Genomic DNA, 23,519 nt, shown 5'->3' with positions numbered 1-23,519 from the left:
CATGGCAGTGGAAGGTGTGTACTCCTCCTCCTCCTCTCCATCGAACAGAACAGGCTGCTTGGCCAAGTGCTGTGCAGCATGTCTCTACAGTATTTGTTCCTAAAGTGTTACATTAAATGTCCACTAAATATAATTTCAAGTGACAATTATTTAAAGTCTGTATACCGATTTAATCAGAACATGTGTAACCTGACATAGCAGACAGGCAGCTGAGACCACTCATTTAGGGCCGGGCCGAGGCATAGGCTGGAGAGGCTCCAGCCTCAGGGTGCAGTGTAGGAGGGGGCGCACAATTCATTCAGCTGTCATTCCTAATTGTGTTTGAAGCAGAAAGAAATAAGAAAAGGGGATACATAGCAGTGACTGCAAGCCAGATAACTAGATATTAAGGTGTTGGGGAGGTTGTGGGCCCTGTGGCACCTCTTAGTCTAATAGCAATCAGTGTGTGTGACGGCTGGGGTGGGAGGGATGGAGGGTCGCACTTTGGTGTCTCAGCCTTGGGTGCTGGAGGACTTTGTCCCGCCTCTGCACTCATTTAAAATACTGTAGAAAGGAGCAGAGATGTTTAACAGATGAAGTTCTAAATGGACAGGTGTTTCAACAGAAAATGTAACATCTTCCTGTATGAAGACAAACTTCTATATCTAAAACCAAAATATACAGTTAGATTTACAAAGTTCAGAATCTTAAAATTGCAAATGCTGTGAGACTTAGTCATCAGTGGCTTACTTGTGGGTGACTTTGACAGATGAAGATGGACTGATCCCCACCACACCATCAGCCAACATGACATCTTCCTCATTAGGGGAAGAGAAGGCTTCCTCCTCCTCCTCCTCTTCATCATCCTCAAACTCCTCATTGTCCTCTCCTGCTTCCTCTTCAGAGGTGTAATGCCTCTTAGTAATGACTTTTGTCCGAGGGGCTTCCATGTTTTCCACATCTTCCAAATCAATATCATAAACTTCCCCTTCAAACTCAACAGCCAGGGAGCGAGTTACTCTCGTATGAACAAAACGGGGGCTGAACTCTATGGAATGAACACAAAAGTATTGACGATGTTATGGGTGCAATGTATGGTTTGGTAAAGGAGTTTTATAGAAATAAAAACGTTAATTGCATTAAACATAACTTATTTTTTCATTCAAATAAGCAGAACAGGAACTGTGAGCTCAGAAATGAAAGATACTGATGGATGTTATAGGAGTCACAAAGGCCACTACCAAAAGGACATAAGTCACAAATAGTTTTTTTCTTAAAGTGAATAATGAAAACATTAATAAAACGTTGTAAGGAATAGTGGATTTTTTTAATAAATGTTTTTAGTTTCAAAATATCTCTTTATTTGAAAAAAAAAAAACAAGGAGAAAAGAAGAACATATTCTTACAGATAACTGAAACATAAGTCAACAGTACAGAGATATAATATTAGCTAGTCAATGTATGCTAACATTGATGTCTGCAGGGCCGGGACAAGGTCCACTACCAATAGAGGCTCTACTGACCGAGTGCGCCCTCCCCCCCCCCCCACACACACAGTTTAAAAGAAACTATAAATTATGCACATATACTACTACATATCCACCTCACCACCAGCAGGCAGACGCTGAGAGGGACGTTTAGAAGGGGGCCGGACTGACTCACGCAGTGACCCAGACACCACCAGGCAGCAAGTGTCAGGAATGGGGGGGCGGGAGCTACCAGCCGCAGTATAGGCTACGTGAGGTGTGATGCACACTGTGCTGGCTCTCTCTCTTTGCATAAAAACGCAGGGCTGAAGGGAGAGAGATAGCAGAAGCATCATCACCATAGCAACAACACCACGGTGTCAGGAGAAGGGGCGGGATTCAAGCACGCCACAAGCAGAGCTACCAACAGCACAGGCTACTTACGTGAGATGCACGCTGCGCTGGCTTTCTCGCTGTGTGTACACGCCCCGCTGGAGAGAGAGAGAGAGAGAGAGCGGCGCCGGAGGCATCATCACTATAGCAACCAGCCTGCAACTACTGGGAGACTGAGGCTGGAGGGAGAAGTAGAGACAATTCACGCCGCCTGCAGCACACTGGCAGCAGAGAAACGGGAGGCACATAGGCTGACATAGCGCGGGGCGGGCAGACAGCTAGGAGGGGGAAGAAGCTAATCCTGCGCCCACCACGTGACTTCAGTGACCTGCGCTCAGAGGCTGGTGCCTGCCCAGCCTATGTGTCGGCCCGGCCCTGGAACCAAGTGTAAAGGCAGTATGGTGCTCCTTTTTTCCAACTAAAATAACTTTTGCCTACCTCATATAACAGTTCTTTTAGTTGGAAAAAATGGAATACCATACTCCCCTTACTCTTGGTTCTGCTAACCCTCTAGTCAGACATCAATATTACCATATATATTGACTAGCTTGTATTTTTTATAAAGTACTTTTTTTTTTAATTACACTCTACCTTACAACATTTTTGTGAGAAAACGCGGAAAAGCCGCCGCATGTACTGACAGCAAGGCGGCTGATTCCGCGTCCAACACGGCGGTCTGCACGCGGAAGCGTGCATCTAGTGACATGGCAGAACGCGGAAAAGCCACCGCATGTAATGACAGTAAGGCGGCTGGTTCCGCGTCCAGCGCAGCTAGTGTGGCTGAGCCTGTTAGTTCACACAGGTTTAGGAATACGCGTGCGCGTGCTGAAAGGCAGAACTTTTATGATGGCCAAGGAGGGCTCAGCTGAACAGGCCGGTCAGCTGACCTCAGAGCTGGTAGCCATTGGTTGAGCACTTCAGGGTGGCGCCAGAGAGCAATGCACTAAATATGCTTACTGCTGGCCATTCTCAAGTTGCCTGCCGTTGCGATCACTACGTGGAAGCACTCAGACCTTAGTCAGATCCAACAGTGTGTTTGAACCAGGAGGACCTGGGAATTCACACTGAGCCAGATTACTTGTGTTATTATTCTGTTATACTTCAGACTAGTTCCAGGGTCTAGAGACCACAAACCTCACACCCACGACTAGGGAACTTGTGTTATCACTCTGTTATTCATCAGACTAGTTCCAGGGTGTAGAGACCACGGACCTCACACCCAAGACTAGGCATTGTTTGTTATTTGTTATGACCTGTCTGCCTTGGATACCGAATCAGCCTTCTGTCTTTGTACTTTGTCTGTCCGTGTGTTGCCGACCTGGCTTGCCCGACCTCGAGAGCTATCTCTCTCCACTTAAGAGATAGTCTCCAAGATCAGTCAGTGACATCCACCTTCAGGTGTCACTCACTCTATGGTCCTTCCTACCTTCAGCCTGACTCCACCCCTTGGAGAGTCTCAGGCTGCTTGAAGGTTTCTGTACTATCCATAGCAGTGTCTTCTGTACTGCTTAAGATCACCTGCTCATCAGGTGCGTTACTCAAAGTCATACTGTTACACCAAACACTCACCAGTATACATAGGTGTCCAGAGGTTAGAACTATATCTGTATTATTGGTGATTCTGCAGATCATCCATAATCAGGTATATATCTGCATTCTTGGTGATACTGCAGATCACCAATAATCAGATTCTCTCTGCGTGCTGACACCGATCGTTACAATTTTATAACAGTTTACATTATCCCCTCCCCCCTTTTTTTATATCCATGACTGATGTTCTTTAATTGGTACTGGCCTTTATGACTCCTATGAGAGCCATCATGTCTATTCTGTACTATGTAATGTGTTATGGAAGATGTCAGTGCTATTTAATAATATAAAATAAATATGTTCCATTAGAACGCCTACTAAGTACTAAGTATTCAAGAACTGTACATGTTAATAAAAGTAACTATTTCAGATTCACTCCGACTACCACTGAGGAAGTCAACCACCTACTGCAGACTTCCCATACCCACTACTTCCCCCCTTGACCCCATCCCTTCTGATTTACTCCAGCCTCACTTCACAGATTTGGCCCCAGTCCTCACTACCCTGTTTAACCTTTCCCTATCCACAGGCACCTTCCCCTCAGACTTCAAGCAGGCCACTGTACTAGCCCTGCTCAAGAAACCCTCCCTCGACCCCTCGCTACCCTACAACTACTGCCCTATCTCCCTCCTCACCTTTGCCTTAAAACTCCTTGAGCGTCTTGTTCACAAACGCCTGACCCAGTACCTCAATGCCAACTCACTGCTAGATCTACTGCAATCTGGATTTCGGCCTGCCCACTCAACCAAAACAGCTCTCACCAAAGTGGTCAATGACCAGGGGCGTTCCTAGCGCTATTCAATCGTGGCACGTGCCACGAACCTGGCCTAGGGGTGCCCCTAATATGTACCTGTGGGGTGCCCAACACAGGTGCCCCGAATGTATTGGGCGCAATTAAGTTATAAGTTAACACGCGGCCGCCGTTCGCACGATACGGTGGCCGCTTCTATTTCCGGCTGCTCCCGAGTCCCGACATCAACTTAAAAAGGCTTGATCCGCCCCCTGCCGCCCCCTGCTCCAATCAGAAGCGGAGGAGCACCTGGCAGGGGGCGTGGAGTTCTATTGAAAGGCAGGGGTCTGGAGCTGTGTGGAGCATGACCAGCTCCGCCCCCTGCGTGACCACTGCGGACGGCGGCTGACCCAGGCAAGGCAATGGCATCATGGCCGCGCCGGCTTCCTCCTCACCCGGAGCACCCGCCAAAGTACGATCCGACTCTGCCCGCGGCGCCGCTAGACCATCAGACTGCCCCCACGCCTCCACCACAGAGCACGCCTCAGGCCTCGCTGCAGCCAGGCCTCACCGCCTCAGTGCCCCACCGGCCACCACTGCGCGGCCGGTGCCCCCCACAGTAAGTGCCTCTGTCACACGCCTCCACCACAGACCACACCGCAGGCCTCGCCGCCTCAGTGCCCCACCAGCCACCACTGCCCGGCCAGTGCCCCCCGCAGTGCCTCTGCCACACGCCTCCACCACAGACCACACCACAGGCCTGTCACTCAGTATCTAACTGGGGTCCCTGTCACTCACTCACTAACTGGGGTCCCTGTCACTCACTCACTAACTGGGGTCCCTGTCACTCACTCACTAACTGGGGTCACTCACTATCTGGGGTCCCTGTCACTCACTATCTGGGGTCCCTGTCACTCACTATCTGGGGTCCCTGTCACTCACTAACTGGGGTCCCTATCACTCACGAACTGGGGTCCCTGTCACTCACTAACTGGGGTTCCTGTCACTCACTAACTGGGGTCCGTATCACTCACTAACTGGGGTCCTTATCACTCACTAACTGGGGTCCCTGTCACTCACTAATTGGGGTTCCTGTCACTCACTAACTGGGGTCCCTGTCACTCACTATCGGGGGTCCCTGTCACTCACTATCTGGGGTCCCTGTCACTCACTATCTAACTGGGGTACCTGTCACTCACTAACTGGGGTCCCTGTCACTCACTACCTAACCTGAGGGGCTACCATATTAAGGGGCATTCTGCCTATTTATGTAAAATGCTGTCTATTTATGTGCCTCATGACTGCTGAATTTGTCTTGTTGGAAGCCTTATGATTTGTTGGGGGCCTCAAGATTGCTGAATTTGTCTTGTTGGGGGCCTCATGATTGTTGAATTTGTCATGTTGGGGGCCTCACAATTGCTGAATTTGTCATGTCTAGGGCCTCACGATTGCTGAATTTGTCATGTTGGGGGCCTCACGATTGCTGAATATGTCATGTCGGGGGGCCTCACGATTGCTGAATTTGTCATGTCGGGGGCCTCACGATTGCTGAATTTGTCATGTCGGGGGCCTCACGATTGCTGAATTTGTCTTGTTGGGGGTCACATGATTGCTAACTGCGAGACTATGGGAAAAGCTGAATCCTTATCATATGAGACAATAGCATTAAACCTACTTTTTTAGCTTTTTAAAACAGAAAATAAAACTGTGAGGTTCTAAAAAAAATGTAATACATTTTTCAGGAGCAGGATGGATGAAATTGTTTTTCTTCACAGTTTTATTTTCAACTTGGATTTTCCATAATGTTCATGTAGGAGTTAAAACGTTTGTACAGTATTTAGTTTAAATTGCTGTTGCCACTTTGCGATAGATAAGTGACTATTGGGTTGCAGTTTGGGCACTGGGGTCCGTATCACTCACTAACTGGGGTCCCTGTCACTCACTCACTAACTGGGGTCACTCACTATCTGGGGTCCCTGTCACTCACTATCTGGGGTCCCTGTCACTCACTATCTGGGGTCCCTGTCACTCACTAACTGGGGTCCCTATCACTCACGAACTGGGGTCCCTGTCACTCACTAACTGGGGTTCCTGTCACTCACTAACTGGGGTCCGTATCACTCACTAACTGGGGTCCTTATCACTCACTAACTGGGGTCCCTGTCACTCACTAATTGGGGTTCCTGTCACTCACTAACTGGGGTCCCTGTCACTCACTATCGGGGGTCCCTGTCACTCACTATCTGGGGTCCCTGTCACTCACTATCTAACTGGGGTACCTGTCACTCACTAACTGGGGTCCCTGTCACTTACTACCTAACCTGAGGGGCTACCATATTAAGGGGCATTCTGCCTATTTATGTAAAATGCTGTCTATTTATGTGCCTGATGACTGCTGAATTTGTCTTGTTGGAAGCCTTATGATTTGTTGGGGGCCTCAAGATTGCTGAATTTGTCTTGTTGGGGGCCTCATGATTGCTGAATTTATCTTGTTGGGGGCCTCACGATTGTTGAATTTGTCATGTTGGGGGCCTCACAATTGCTGAATTCGTCATGTCTGGGGCCTCACGATTGCTGAATTTGTCATGTTGGGGGCCTCACGATTGCTGAATTTGTCATGTCGGGGGGCCTCACGATTGCTGAATTTGTCATGTCGGGGGCCTCACGATTGCTGAATTTGTCTTGTCGGGGGCCTCATGATTGCTGAATTTGTCTTGTTGGGGGTCACATGATTGCTGACTGCGAGACTATGGGAAAAGCTGAATCCTTATCATATGAGACAATAGCATTAAACCTACTTTTTTAGCTTTTTAAAACAGAAAATAAAACTGTGAGGTTCTAAAAAAAATTTAATACATTTTTCAGGAGCAGGATGAATGAAATTGTTTTTCTTCACAGTTTTATTTTCAACTTGGATTTTCCATAATGTTCATGTAGGAGTTAAAACATTTGTATAGTATTTAGTTTAAATTGCTGTTGCCACTTTGCGATAGATAAGTGACTATTGGGTTGCAGTTTGGGCACTGGGGTCCTTATCACTCACTAACTGGGGTCCCTGTCACTCACTAACTGGGGTCCCTGTCACTCACTAACTGGGGTCCCTGTCACTCACTATCGGGGGTCCCTGTCACTCACTATCTGGGGTCCCTGTCACTCACTATCTAACTGGGGTACCTGTCACTCACTAACTGGGGTCCCTGTCACTCACTATCTAACTGGGGTACCTGTCACTCACTAACTGGGGTCCCTGTCACTCACTACCTAACCTGAGGGGCTACTATATTAAGGGGCATTCTGCCTATTTATGTAAAATGCTGTCTATTTATGTGCCTCATGACTGCTGAATTTGTCTTGTTGGAAGCCTTATGATTTGTTGGGGGCCTCAAGATTGCTGAATTTGTCTTGTTGGGGCCTCATGATTGCTGAATTTATCTTGTTGGGGGCCTCACGATTGTTGAATTTGTCATGTTTGGGGCCTCACAATTGCTGAATTTGTCATGTCTGGGGCCTCACGATTGCTGAATTTGTCATGTTGGGGGCCTCACAATTGCTGAATATGTCATGTCGGGGGGCCTCACGATTGCTGAATTTGTCATGTCGGGGGCCTCACGATTGCTGAATTTGTCTTGTTGGGGGCCTCATGATTGCTGAATTTGTCTTGTTGGGGGTCACATGATTGCTAACTGTGAGACTATGGGAAAAGCTGAATCCTTATCATATGAGACAATAGCATTAAACCTACTTTTTTAGCTTTTTAAAATAGAAAATAAAACTGTGAGGTTCTAAAAAAAATGTAATACATTTTTCAGGAGCAGGATGGATGAAATTGTTTTTCTTCACAGTTTTATTTTCAACTTGGATTTTCCATAATGTTCATGTAGGAGTTAAAACGTTTGTACAGTATTTAGTTTAAATTGCTGTTGCCACTTTGCGATAGATAAGTGACTATTGGGTTGCAGTTTGGGCACGCAGCCTCCAAAAGGTTCGCCACCACTGTCCTAATCTAATGTCCCACCATTGCTAGGTTCATGTAAATTTGTCTCCACCCGTTACCACACCTACAATCTGGTCCATGGCCCACCCATTTTTCGGTGCGGCGCGATAAGCGCACCGCACAACGTGATCGTATTTTTCAGCACGCTAGCTGCAGTGTGCTGAATTCTGCTGCCTACAGTATGTACAGTATAAGCTGTTCTCTAGTGCCTGCACTGTGTGCTGATGTACCTCCAGTGTTTACAGTATAAGGTGTTACTCTGTGCCTTTACTGATTGTAAACCAGCTGTATTGTATGCTGATCTCTGCTACTTTCAGTATGTACAGTATTAGCTGTAAAGCCTGGTACACACATACAATTTTGATTAGCCAATTTTAGCTCTGTTCATCAAATTCACTGTCTCTTGGCCCACTTACTGCACGGCGGTGGTAAAATTGGTCAGTGATTGACCACTCAAAATTGTATGTGCGTATACATCTTTGATCTATGCCTATACTGATTGTAAATTAAATAAAGGACAGGGGGCTCCATCCAATATTTCGATGGGCAGGCCCGTTATCTGTAGCTTACACCGCTGCTAAGTTCATGTACATTTGGCCCCACCCATGGCCACGCCCATTTTGTTTTATACCTCCCCACCTAGTGCCCACAGGTGCCCCCAATCTCCAAAATACCATAGAAACACCCCTGTCAATGACCTTGCCTTAGCTAAAGCTGAAGGTTAATACTCCATTCTCCTGCTCCTTGACCTTTCAGCAGCTTTTGACACAGTAGATCATCCCCTACTCCTCCAGTCCCTCCAGTCCATGGGCATTCACGATCTCGCCCTGACCTGGCTTTCATTCTACCTCTCCAACTGCTCCTTCACAACCTCCTTCAATGAGTCCTGGTCCACCCCCAACCACCTCTCGGTGGAAGTCCCACAAGACTCGGTCCTTGGCCCCCTACTGTTCACCCTATACACATCCTCTATTGGCAAGGTTATCTCCTCCATGGGTTTTAACTATCATCTGTATGCAGATGACACCCAGATCTACCTCCACACCCCTGACATATCCACCACTACCATGGACAAGGTCTCCTCCTGCCTATCAGTCTCCTCCTCCTCCACAAAACCTGTCCAACCTACATTTCTGATCTTACTCAGAGGTACATACCTAGCCGCTCACTCTGCTCATCCAATGAACTTCACCTGACCTCCCTCCCCCCCGCATCACCCAGTCCCATGCACGCCTCCAGGACTTCTTAAGAGCTGCTCCAACACTATGGAACTCCCTACCTCCACCCATTAGGGCAACCCAACATCTTCAAGAAGGCCCTCAAAACTCATCTTTTCACTTTGGCCTACCACCCCTCACAAGTGCTCTTAAAGGGATACTTAAGTCAAATAAAAAAAGGAGTTTTACTCACCTGGAGCTTCCCTCAGCCCCCTGCAGCTGTCCGGTGCCCTCGCAACATCGCTCCGATCCTCCTGTCCCCGCCGGCGGCTGCTCCAGGTTTCGGCGACGGCCGCCGACAGGCTGGGAACGCGAGTGATTCTTCGCGTTCCCAGCCACAATAGCGCCCTCTATGCTGTTATTGCGGCCTTCTTGCCGCCAGGAGCTGCCAGCAGGGACAGGAGGATCGGAGCGATGCTGCGAGGGCACCGGACAGCTGCAGGGGGCTGAGGGAAGCCCCAGGTGAGTAAAACTCATTTTTTTTATTTGACTTAAGTATCACTTTAACCCACAGCTGAACTCTGGTCCCCTACCTTTCGTGTCCTTACCTTTCCCTTTAGATTGTAAGCCTTTGGGCAGGGTCCTCCTCCTTTTGTGTCCTACCTGATGATGCACCTCCATTACTGTGCATCCATGCTATGCATTTGAATGAACCTGACTTGCCTAATCTCCATGCTCCATCCAGTGGCTGACTAAGCATTACCTTGTACTCGTACTGTGCTGCATGATCTGGTTTTTCTTGTATTCCTGTATTGTCGTACTGCTGTATGTCACCCCTACATATTGTCTGTAACCTAAACTAATGTCCAGCACTGCGTAATATGTTGGCGCTTTATAAAATCCATAAATAAATAAATACATTCAGAAATAGACCTCTAGGAATTTTCCTAGAAATAAAATCCCTTCCAGCAAAATTACCCTTTATCTACTTTAGCGGCGCTATACACACTCCTTAGGAAACCAGAAGAGGTTAATATAATTTATTAGTGTTACCATCTGCCTGACTGTGCCACCCTTCCACCTACTAAGCAGACCAGCTGTATACATGTAAATAATGTAGAACATCTGTTGCCCTTTCATTAGCCAGGTCAACCTTTACCCAGTCCACATTGGAAACATCAGAAGGGGCAATTATACTAATTGAAAAATAGCCTCAATAAAACAGTGTTTTATGTGTCCAACTTAAAGACCTTCTGTGATTTACGCTGTCAGCTGGATAAAGACAAACATGGGAAACTGTAGAGGAACAGTGACATGGTTTCAAATTCACCACTGTCCAATGTCCACCTTCACGCCAAGCTAATTACATGTCAGGAAAACAGGAATCACTGAACAAGTTGAAACCCAGACTCCGTGCTTGTCCTACTGAATGCAACTTTATGCAATGGATGTTGCAGAGAGTTTCAGTCATGCCTAGAAATGTCTGTGACCGACCCAACTCAACATAGAGCTGATAAAGCAAAGTCAAATTGACCATAAGGCTTTCAGGGGCAACCATTTGCCATTTTTTCATATAATTTTCCTTTCCTGTAGACATCAGAAATGTATACTGAAATGTAGTGGAGACACTAAGGAGGCGTTACACGTTAGTGTAGATGTACTACCCTCCCTTCACACAGACCTTGACTAAAATCATTAACTTCCAGCTATACTGAAACCCACCCTGGCATATTTGCTGCTATCAGTAGCCATTAAAAGCACCTTTCCTGCGATCTTGGCTCTGTGCGTGGCATGGGGAAAGGAAGGGGTGGGTGGCCATTGTGCTCTCGAAGGGGCTGGGTGTCATCATTCAAGTGTTCCTAGGGCAGAATTATTCCTAAATATGCCCCTGAAATGATTTTTCCATAAAGATGAATTCTGAGCTAAAAGATAATAAAGTATAATATGCCATCTTTGCTTTTTTAAAGGACCAATATGACTATAAAATTAAAAAATGCATGTGGACACATGCATATAAGATGTACGTTTGCCCCGGAGTAAATTGCACTTTAAATGAATTACTTCCGAAAGCTCACATACACAGTAATTATTATTACGGATGGCTCCAGACTTCTTCTGGTCCATCTTCTCATGGTGTATTCTTAAGATTTCATTTGTGCCTTTCAAAAGGACTGCCTAGCTATGACCTATACAAAGATGTTGGGTGGCCTTCCTATTCATGTGCCACTATTCTGGTCACTGATGGCTGGACTGTCCTACTTCCATATCACTTACATATATATAAGTATTCTAAATGTTATGATTTTTCATCATAGTGGTCCTTTAATAATCATAGCAGTGCTTTCTTTTTCACAGAACACTCCTAAAAACTGCCACTGGGTAGACAGATGGGTGACCCAGTAAAAAGTTCTACTTTCTGGGCAGTTTCCTTTTCCCAATATATTGCAGAACACCTGGGAGTATGGGAGTATTGCAGCCTAGGGTGTGGAGTGGGTGGTCCTGAGCAATGACCACCATACATAACTTCACCCTAAATGGACAATAGTGTATAGCTCACATGCAGGTAAAGGGCACTCCGAGAAAATTTCCTTCCACATTTCTCATCTGGCTTCCAACGTTTTCTTCTTTACTTGGAGAAGTTTGTCCATTAAAGGAAAGTCAACAAGAACAGGACTTTGTAGAACTAATTGAGAATGCTGTCAAAACTACAGACACTTTGCAAGTACTTGACGTAATCTTCAGCCCGATTCCAGTGCACCTGGGAAAGCTGTGGACCCTTAGTGCATCTGGCAAAAGAGGCCTTGACTCTTCTGTCTTAGAATGAAACTCAACACAACCTGTATGGATGGTTTCCAGTGCCAAAACTTTAGAGGCTAAGCAGGATATATCATTGGACTATACAAGAGCTTTGGGAAAGGGAGATGTTAAAATCAGGAATAGGATTATCACCTCCTGAGCATAGGGTGGGAGGGCAATTGCGTTAGTTATAATTTCCTCTCTACCTCACTCTTCCATGCTTCATCTATGGACAACTTCTTGGTTTAATAGATGTCATGATCTGAACCCAGAGTCTGGTCACTTCAGTTCAGGACGCTAAAATGCGAAGTGGCCAGACTACTGTGGGTAATGTGAGAAACAGGCTGCTGTGGGATGAGCGAGACAGTTAAGCCTCTGCGGAGGGGTGTGAATTCTAACATTGCACTAGACACACTTTGCTTTGCTTCAGCTTGTGCGGTTCAGCCGATGCCCCTTCCCCCGCCCCCTCCCCAGACACCTCCTGGCTCCTAGACTCACCTGCAGCCACTCCAGATTCTCACAAATATAAGCACTGTGGCAGATGAATGCTAACAGTGTGAGTGCCTTTGTGCTGAGCAGTGCCCCCTTCAGGGAACCTGCTCTCCAGCCTTCCTCACATTGTTGGACTTGCCACTTCCCCTAGGATGTAATCCCACAGTCGTGTCCTCCGCTGTACGTGTGTATTGGCCACAGTAGCTTTGACACTTTGCAATTTGCTGGCCAGATCCTGAAGTGGCCAAATTAGGGATTAAATAAAATCTTGCCTAGATACAATGCAGAGCTGACCCATCATTGTCTTTGTTTCAACATCCAAATTTATATTAATTATACCAATGAGAGACATAGGCCATGCACTGTCTCTGCAGTTATTGCTCCAGTGAAAAGCACATCACAGCAGGGTGATACCTAATGTGATGTGTAGAAGTTACATCACAGCGGTGTACAGGTGGGAAGAGGTGGGTATCAGGGAAATCGGACGGGAACAACAGCCGTTTCGCACCTGTGTGGTGTTTGCTCACATGCTTGTCTTGTTCATCCAAATTTATATTAATACCAAATCACCTGACAAGGATATGGCAGCTGCCATATTTATTTCCTTTTAAATGGAACCGAAACTGAGAAGGATATTGATTTTTCCTTTTAAAATAATACCAGTTGCCTGACTCTCGTGCTGATCCTATGTCTCTAATACTTTTAGCCACAGCCCCTGAACTAGCATGCAGATCAGGTGCTCTGACTGGAGTCAGATGTGATTATCTGCATGCTTGTTTCAGGTGTATGATTCAGCCACTACTCCAGGCAAAGAGATCAGCATGACTGCCAGGAAACTGGTATTGTTTAAAAGGAAACATCCATATCCCTCTCAGTTTAGGTTCCCTTTAAGCAATGTTCTTTGCTTGGCTGCCCTGCTGCAGTTGGCTGATGGTGTAATGGTTAAGGGCTCTGCCTCTGACACAGGAGACCAGGGTTCGAATCTCGGCTCTGCCTGTTCAGTAAGCCAGCACTAATTCAGTAGGAGACCTTTGGCAAGTCTCCCTTACACTGCTACTGCCAATAGAGCGCGCCCTAGTGGCTGCTGCTCTGCTCTGGCGCTTTGAGTCCGCAAGGAGAAAAGCGCAATATAAATGTTATTTGTCTTGTCTTGTCTGATCCCATGTCTCTAGTAATTTTAGCCATAGACCCTGAACAAGCATGAAGATCAGATGTTTGACTTAAAGGGAACCAACTGAGAGGGATATGGATGTTTCCTTTTAAACAATACCAGTTGCCTGGCAGTCCTGCTGCAGCAGTGGCTGAATCACACACCTGAAACAAGCATGCAGCTAATCCAGTCTGACTTCAGTCAGAGGACCTGGTCTGCATGCTTGTTCAGGGGCTGTGGCTAAAAGTATTCGAGACACAGGATCAGTAGGAGAGTCGGGCAACTGGTATTATTTTAAAAGGAAAAATCCATATCCTTCTCAGGTTCCCTTTAACTTTGACTGCATTTGTTGCATGCTTGTTTCAGGTGTGTGATTCAGACACTACTGAGGCATGAAATATCAGAAGGATGCCAGGCAACTAGTATTGTTTAAAAGACAATAAATATGGCAGCCTTCATATCCCTCTCAGGTCAGTTGTCCTTTAAATGCTACTTTTCACACTGTAATTCAGATCAACCAAATATGGCCAAAGTCCACTAGGGGTCAGTGTGGTACCTTGTGACAGCACTGGCTGAAAACTCAGCAATTTGTGCGAACGAATCAGCGACTCCAGATTACATTTCATCAAATTAATTAAAAACTCTAGAATGCTGATGAATAAGGGCTCTCGGAGAATTGAACGTTACTTAGGCTGCTGTGTAACAAAATATACCAAAGGATATTTAAGGGATTTAGAATGAAGATTTTTAGGATCTAAAAATAAGACCAGCATTAAATGGATTATAAAATGAAGCTTATTTTCGCATCTGTATAGTTCTAATAATTTGAAACCCTGCCATAGTCCCAAACAGAGGCTTAGACCTGTGTGGTCTTTACTGCAGCTTGTGACTCTAATACGGGAAATCTATCTCACAACACTGACTCTGTTGGCAGTTATCTGCCACTACAGCTCATGCCCTCTGTGAGATGAGGTGGGGTAACAGATTTACTTGCTGTTCCGATGATAAGTATTCATTTGGGGGTCAGGAGGTCAGACTGGGTTAGGGTGAATTAGTGTCAGGGCAAGGATAGAACTATGACTCCTGGCAATCCGCATTCGCGGCTCTATTCTGCGCAAGCGCAGAGCGCCCCCAGCCAGGGCTGAGTCACGCATGTGCAGAAGCCCACAACTGGTGGCGACTGACCGGATTACCTGGAGTCATAGTGCCAGAATGGAGGGGCCGAAAAGGACGGCAAGTGAAGCCACGGTCCTCATGGGGCTGGAGGAAGCCCCCCGGTTAGTATAAATATGGGCCAGTTACCATCTCAGGTACACTTAGGCTGCAAGGCTAGAATGCTAACCTACTGGCTTCTGTGGACCATTTATGAACATTGTCAATCAATGGCCCTGATAAATGCCACCAAAATGTACACATTTAACCCGTGCTTTACCTTGGTGCCCAAGTCGGCATTTGCATAAAACAAACATTCATAAAGATTGAGGTGAATCTTTGAAAAGTCAGTGTGAACAAGCAGCTCATAGTGCCTCTTATGAGCAAAGTATTACCATCCTGCTATTGATTTATCACCAACCAGGTCATTTGATGCCTACTGGAGAAATGTACAGCTGGCATTTATCACTAATGATGAAAGTTTACAATTTCAAGGAGAGGTCTAATTTACCAGCAATAAAAAGCCTCCAGCATTAAAGACAGCTTATAATATGCCGCTGGCTGCACACTGTAAAAGAGGGAACAGCACCGTAAATCCACTACAGTCACTTACTTTTACCATTGGGTGGTCTCAAGTAAATCCTTTGCTTTTTCCTGGGATTCCTGTTTGGTCTGTAGTCGTCGGTATCGGGACAGACGCAATCCTTGTGTTTGCTGCCATAGGCTCTGGAGTTGATGCTCCGCGTTCTCTTCTTCAGTGAAACGACGTCCATAGACGCCTTACATTTATGGATCCGAAGTTTACCCGACACATCTTCAATACACTGCCACTTCTGCAAGGAATTACAAATCAAAGCAACAGCACTACTATTACTTATTTTATTGGCTGGCAGCTAGTGGTAATCACTGATGGACACATAATCCCATAGTTGCTTCCATATAAATGTATACAGGACTTCTGTAGTATTTATGCCCTGAACAACTTCTAGGCTTCAAACCAGCAAAACATTCATCCAGTCACATTCCAGTCATATCAGTGCTTTGTCTGCAGGCTGCATCTATTTGTTATGCAGAAAAACAGTTACAGTAGACAAGCATTTTATTTTTTATAGTTTAGCTCTGGGTACGTTGAAGATGAGGCTGGAGTATGAGATGTTCATTCTAGTCTACATCATTTATCAGAGATTTCATTCCCTACACATTGATGGTCCAGGTGATGCGAGTTTTCTCTTGACAGGAAGTTAAAGGACCGCTATCACAAAAAATGTACAATTTAAAAAACATTTTTATAGGAAGTGTGTTTCTCAGCGTAACATGCACCACAAATTACTTTTCTCCTATGTTGCCGTCGCTTGCATTAGGCAGTAAAAATCTGACAGGTTTTGGACTAGTCCATTTTCTGACGGGGGACTTGCAGTATTTCCTTTATTCTTTGGAAAAGCATTTAATGCCAAGCACAAGAGATGCAAATTCTCATTCCCAGACAGCACTCTGCAATTTAAATTGGTCCACAGACAGCCTGTCAAGCCAATAAAAGGTGCAAATACTTTTGTCTGCAATACCAAATCTGCAACAAATTGGCTATAATCATAATCGTAGCCATCACTGGGGGTGAGCCGATCCACCGGGAAAATGCTTGCGTGCCGCGAGTCGTGGATCGGGCGCCTCTTTACATACGCCTGATTATCGGCTGAGGCAGTCGTTATTGACCATGACAGCCGCTTTGAGTCAGGCGTGTGTAAGAGCATTAACTGAACTTTTCTCAACGTACAACTATTTATACTCCAGGCCAAATGTAATTACAACCAATCCTAAACTGCCACATCATAAACAGACCTAATGGGAGACTGCAATGTCCAGCAGCATTCACTCTCACTCACTGAGCCCATTGGTCACCATGGATCTTGTGAGGAGGGGCCAAAGGGTAAACATGTTGTTGCACTTCAGCCATATGACAATGAGATAGGGAAGGCTCAGTGAGTGGGAAGGGACGCTGCTGGACATTGCAGTCTCCTCAGGTCCATGTTTGAGGTGTCAGTTTAGGATTGGTGTACTTGAATAGGAGGATTCTGATTGGTTGTAATTATGTTTGGCCAGGAGTATAAATGGCTGTACATTGGAAATGTTCAGTTAAGGTTTGGACAAGCTTGAAAAGGGAACTGTGCTCCGAAATGTTGCTGTACATGTTCTATACTACTGGACCAAGCCGGCATCACTTTCTTCAAGTTTTTAGTCTCAAAGGTGTTATGGGACCAGCTTGGGCACATCCCTTATCACTGTGCCTGAAGGGCATTCTACCGCAACTTTACCCTAGCACTACAGTAAAATGAGATTCAGAAGTCCATTCCCATGCCATAGCTTGCATGCCTAACGTGAGCGACATCCTGAAAATGAAGAGACTAGGAGACACAGTTCATGTACACTAGATCAGATGAAGTGTCTTCAAGTTGTGTATCGCCTTACTGCAACCTAATCAAGTGTTACATGCTCATGATACATTTAAATTGGGTGTTTCAGACAGGAACAATAAACTCAACAGCTGACACATTGATTCGAAGGACTGTTTAGCATATGCAACATTTTTGCTGTTGTGAATCAGATGTAAATTGGATCTTAATCTCTCCAAAAGGTAACCATACACTCATCGATTCCCCCCCCCCCCCCCCCCCTTCATATTCAATCATTGTGATTGAATCTGCCAGAGATCACCAACTGTAATTTTGAACAATTTCCCGCAAACTTTACTTTAATTAGCTCTCCACAATCTGTCTCCCCGTACATCTCCTCACTAGTTTCCAGATACCAACCCAATCGCAATCTCATTTCTGCACATGACATTCTTTTGTCCTCCTCTAAAAAATTACCTCCTCACATTCATGTATACAAGATTTTGCACGTGCTTCACCCCTCCTCTAGAATGCCCTTCCACCACACATCCAACACTTTCCAACCTTTGTTACCTTTAAACGCTCCCTCAAAACTCACTTTTTCCAACAAGCATACGCTCTACCTTAGGCCAGTCTCCGGCTGAGTTGTACTCTAACTAGATAACCTAAAACATGCTGCCTCTAGGTATAAATATTCTATACTACCCCACCTCTTATCCCCCCCCCCCCTCATTCCTTTAGATTGTAAGCTTGAAAGGTAATTACCAATTCTGTATTTTTAATCAAATCTGTATTTTGTATCAATTTTGTATATTGGTGTAAAACGCTGTCTGTATTATTATGTACCCCATGTTTGTTACTTTGCACATCATCACAGTGATTTCTAAATCAATAATAATTAGTAGCAAAGATTGATTAGGTAATGGCAGCTGGAAGAAGCTGGCTGGATGGAATCAGACCCAGTGGTGCTCAGCAGAGCTCGAATATTCGAGTAGCTCGAATATTCGAGCTCTTTTTCAGCTATCCGAGCTCGGTATTCGAGCTCCGAATAGCTGTAGCTATTCGAATGGGCTATCCGAGTACACTCGAATAGCCCATTCACTATTCGAGCTATTCGAGCAAACGGCGCTATTCGAGCTCGGTACCGAGCTCGAATAGCGTCATAGCCCAGATTGATGTCCTTAGAGCCAATCAGAGGGCTCCCAGGCCCTCTGACGGCAGCCAATCACAGAGGGGGACCCTGGCCAGCCCCTACCCTATAAATAGCGGCCGCCATGTTCCGTTTCTCCATGCTTGCCTGAGACTTGTACAGAGAGAGAGTTGCTCCTTTGTGCTTTGGCTTAGCAAGTGCTCTATTGTGATCATTTACCTAGCGTTTTTGCTCACCTACACCTGCCATATACACCTATATTGTTGTTAGTTAGATAGACATTGTATTTTAGTTAGTAGCTTGTGTGTTACATTAGAGACAGGCAGCTGCTGCAAGCTTACAGGTTTAGGCCTCAGGGGGGCCTTGCCTCTGTGGGCAGCTGTCCTCTGTTTATTTCTCTCATCTATACCAGTATTTCTGCTGTCCTTTACTAATAGTATTGTAGTTATACTGTACTAGGAGTAGGACACTCACTGACTGTCACTGTTTATAGGCTACTAGCTAGCTCCTGCGTGTGTGCACTCACTCACTGTCTGTGTGTACACACACTCTATTTCCTTCTGATTACTGATAGATTATTGTTAGTTAGTTGTACTTACTGTTACTACTTACTCTTACTGTACTAGGAGTCTAGGACACTCAGTCAGACAGTCACTGTGTTCATAGGCTACTAGCTCCTGCGTGCGGTCACTCACTGTCTGAGTGTACACACACCACCCACACTCCATTTCCTTCTGATCGCTGATTGATTATTGTAATTAGTTAGTTCTACTTACTGTTACTACTTACTCTTACTGTACTAGGAGTCTAGGACACTCAGTCACTGTGTTCATAGGCTACTAGCTCCTGCGTGCGGTCACTCACTGTCTGAGTGTACACACACCACCCACACTCCATTTCCTTCTGATCGCTGATTGATTATTGTAATTAGTTAGTTCTACTTACTGTTACTACTTACTCTTACTGTACTAGGAGTCTAGGACACTCAGTCACTGTGTTCATAGGCTACTAGCTCCTGCGTGCGGTCACTCACTGTCTGAGTGTACACACACCACCCACACTCCATTACCTTCTGATCGCTGATTGATTATTAGTTAGTTCTACTTACTGTTACTACTTACTCTTACTGTACTAGGAGTCTAGGACACTCAGTCACTGTGTTCATAGGCTACTAGCTCCTGCGTGCGGTCACTCACTGTCTGAGTGTACACACACCACCCACACTCCATTTCCTTCTGATCGCTGATTGATTATTGTAATTAGTTAGTTCTACTTACTGTTACTACTTACTCTTACTGTACTAGGAGTCTAGGACACTCAGTCACTGTGTTCATAGGCTACTAGCTCCTGCGTGCGGTCACTCACTGTCTGAGTGTACACACACCACCCACACTCCATTTCCTTCTGATCGCTGATTGATTATTGTAATTAGTTAGTTCTACTTACTGTTACTACTTACTCTTACTGTACTAGGAGTCTAGGACACTCAGTCACTGTGTTCATAGGCTACTAGCTCCTGCGTGCGGTCACTCACTGTCTGAGTGTACACACACCACCCACACTCCATTTCCTTCTGATCGCTGATTGATTATTGTAATTAGCTAGTTCTACTTACTGTTACTACTTACTCTTACTGTACTAGGAGTCTAGGACACTCAGTCACTGTGTTCATAGGCTACTAGCTCCTGCGTGCGGTCACTCACTGTCTGAGTGTACACACACCACCCACACTCCATTTCCTTCTGATCGCTGATTGATTATTAGTTAGTTCTACTTACTGTTACTACTTACTCTTACTGTACTAGGAGTCTAGGACACTCAGTCACTGTGTTCATAGGCTACTAGCTCCTGCGTGCGGTCACTCACTGTCTGAGTGTACACACACCACCCACACTCCATTTCCTTCTGATCGCTGATTAATTATTGTAATTAGTTAGTTCTACTTACTGTTACTACTTACTCTTACTGTACTAGGAGTCTAGGACACTCAGTCACTGTGTTCATAGGCTACTAGCTCCTGCGTGCGGTCACTCACTGTCTGAGTGTACACACACCACCCACACTCCATTTCCTTCTGATCGCTGATTGATTATTAGTTAGTTCTACTTACTGTTACTACTTACTCTTACTGTACTAGGAGTCTAGGACACTCAGTCACTGTGTTCATAGGCTACTAGCTCCTGCGTGCGGTCACTCACTGTCTGAGTGTACACACACCACCCACACTCCATTTCCTTCTGATCGCTGATTGATTATTGTAATTAGTTAGTTCTACTTACTGTTACTACTTACTCTTACTGTACTAGGAGTCTAGGACACTCAGTCACTGTGTTCATAGGCTACTAGCTCCTGCGTGCGGTCACTCACTGTCTGAGTGTACACACACTAAATTTACTTGTGATTACTACTGATTATTGTAACTGCTAGTTGTACTTCCTGACTGTTACTACTTACTTACTGTACTAGGGGACACTCACTCAGTCACCTCACCAACCAACCCACTCCATTAAAGTACCCCACTTTTCACCCGCCCTTTTAAAAAACTTTTGTCTATACGCCCAAAACATTGAAGATGTCTGGAAGTGGCAGCCAGCGCGGTTTGGGCAAGGGGAAGGGCAGCAAGGGAATCAGGAGGAGAGGGAGCAGCATTGTGGCAAGCCGCGGCCGCGGGCGCGCCACCATGCACAGTTCCGCAGCAGCAGCAGCAGCGTCAGTGGCTAACATTCCTCCCATAGCCACTGGCCGTGGACGCCTTGGGCGCCGCCCAGCAGGAGCATCTGCAACTCACGCTGCAGAGACACTGCAGCAGCAGCGTGTAGCACCTGCTCCCATTTTCCTCCAGCCGGGTCGGAAACGTCCCATTGAGGAAAAGGATGCAGACACTGTGGTGCAACTCATGACGGAGGATGAGCAGCCCGCCATCAGCTCTGCATCCGAGGCCTCCACCCTCACCACCACCACCACCCCTGTTCGCAGCAGCCGCCCAGCAGGGTCTGGGGAGGAGGCCAGTTCACCGTCACTCGCCGACCTGTCATTCAGCAGTCTTTTGACCCCAGGCATCATGAGTAAATTGTCTGCTGTTGTTGGCGATCTTGAGGAGGAGATGCTGATGGGCACTTTGGGGGATGAGGGATTGGACAGCAAGACTGTGGCGACAGTCAAGCAGCCCATCCATGCATCAGGACAGGAGTTTGGGGGGTCCTCATCCCAGCAGGACATGTTTCAGGAGGGGGAGGATGATGATGACCCGGTGACAGACAGAGACTGGGTGCCACCACCTCCAGGGGATGTCGTCCTCAGCAGCTCTGAGGAGGAGGAGGAGGATGCGCTTGTGGGCCTTGCAAGGAGGCGCATCATTGCAAGCATTGGCAGCGTCCCACACCCTGCTGGTGTCTCAGGCTCAGCAGCAGCAGCAGCAGCATCAGCCAGTACCACCACCAGCCGCACCCAAGCCCCCCCCCCAACCACCACAGGGAGACAGGCAGCAGCGCTTCCATGCCGTAGGGGGATGTTTCTGTCACCAATCTGGCGCTTTTTCACCATGCCCACTGTGTACAGCAAGTACGCCACTTGCAACCACTGTCAGCGGAAGTTGAGCAGAGGTGCAGACCCCTTAAAGTTCAGCACCAGCTCGCTCATCAACCACCTTGCGGCTAAACATTTCCACCAGCATGAGGAGTTCCAGAGGCTGAAGGCATCTGGTGCTGGCAGTGGCACCACACCCATCACTGCACAGCCTTCAGCAGCAGCAGCAGCAACAGCAGCCACCCGCCCTCCTGCTCCTCCAGCAGCACCAGCAGGAGTGCGGAAACGCACTGCTCCTCCCCCCTCTGCAACTCCTGCCGCCGACACTGAGGCCTGTTCTGGCAGCCAGTCCTCAGTGGCCTCCTCTGCTGTGTCTGCTGATTCCCGTGTCAGCAAAAGGCCACGCCAGAGCCTTTTGAGCGAGTCCTTCCAGGGGGTGGTTAGGGCTCTGCCTCCCAGCAGCCGTCGCGTGCGGCAGCTGAACGGCTTGCTGGCACGGGCCATGTGCTCCCAACTCCTGCCGTACACGCTCGTGCAGGAGGGGAGCGACATTCGTGCGCTGCTTGCTTGCGCAGCCCCAGACTGGCAGCTCCCCAGCAGACACTTTTTCTCCCGCAAGGCCATTCCTGCACTGCACCGCTTTGTGATGGCCAATGTGGAGCGAGGGCTGGAGCACGCGGTTGGTGAAAGGGTCCACGTCACCATGGACTCCTGGAGCAGCCGCTTCGGGACAGGCCGCTACCTGTCCTTCACTGTCCACTGGGTCAGCTTGGTGGAAGGGGGTGAGGATGGGAGAGCAGCAGCGGGCACAGCAGCAGCAGCAACACAGTGGGTGGTGCCACCCCGCAGGGTCAGGGGAACTGCAGCAGGTTCCTCCGATCCTCTGCCATCCTCCGGCACACCTGGCCAAACCCCCCGCCTCAGCAGCAGCGTGAAGGCCCGCCACTGCCAAGCGCTGCTGCACTTGGTCAGCCTTGGGAAGACCAAGCTGACGGCAACCCATGTGTTGGCCAAACTCCAGGAGCAGGAGAGGATTTGGCTGACCCCCAGAGGCCTCAGAGTCGGAGAGGTGGTGGCCGACAATGGGGCCAATCTGGTTGCCGCAATACACAGGGGAAACCTGACCCACATCCCCTGTCTTGCCCACGTGCTGAACCTGGTGGTGCAGAAGTTCCTGCGCACCTACCAGGGGATGGGCGAACTGCTGGAAACGGCAAGGAATGTTGTGCGTCACTTCCGGCGCTCGGCTGCAGCCTGTGCGAGCCTGGAAGACGTGCAAAAGGAGCTGGATCTGCCACGCCATCGGCTGATCCTTGACGTTCCGACTCGCTGGAACTCCACCCTGGCGATGTTGGAGCGTCTGGTTGAACAGAGGCGCGCTGTCAACCAGTACCTTGCCCTGGCCAATGTTTCCGCAGCTCAGAGAAGGGACAAGACCAGCAACATCCCGTCCATCGTCCCCGATGATGACTGGAGGCACATGCAGCAGGTGTGCTTAGTGCTGGCTCCCTTCCTGCAGGCCACAAACATGGTGAGCAGGGACCATGCTATGGTCTGC

At 47.3% G+C, this 23,519-nt stretch overlaps 1 protein-coding gene across 3 annotated transcripts in view; it reads right to left on the bottom strand.

Moving 5' to 3' along the window:
• Positions 1-23,519, bottom strand: part of SULF1 (sulfatase 1) — a 185,334-nt gene that overhangs the window by 27,096 nt on the left and 134,719 nt on the right. For all 3 annotated transcript variants that reach the window (XM_068237475.1, XM_068237477.1, XM_068237476.1), the window contains 2 exons: positions 15,513-15,732; positions 730-1,027 (listed from right to left, as the gene is read on the bottom strand). In XM_068237475.1, the coding sequence (XP_068093576.1) occupies positions 730-1,027; positions 15,513-15,732 (518 nt within the window). The remainder of the gene's footprint in view (positions 1-729; positions 1,028-15,512; positions 15,733-23,519) is intronic.

This window comes from Hyperolius riggenbachi, chromosome 5 (assembly GCF_040937935.1).
Source record: "Hyperolius riggenbachi isolate aHypRig1 chromosome 5, aHypRig1.pri, whole genome shotgun sequence".
NCBI lineage: Eukaryota > Metazoa > Chordata > Amphibia > Anura > Hyperoliidae > Hyperolius > Hyperolius riggenbachi.
The sequence above is the reverse complement of the archived record's forward strand: the minus strand, read 5'-3'. Positions and strand labels throughout refer to the sequence as shown.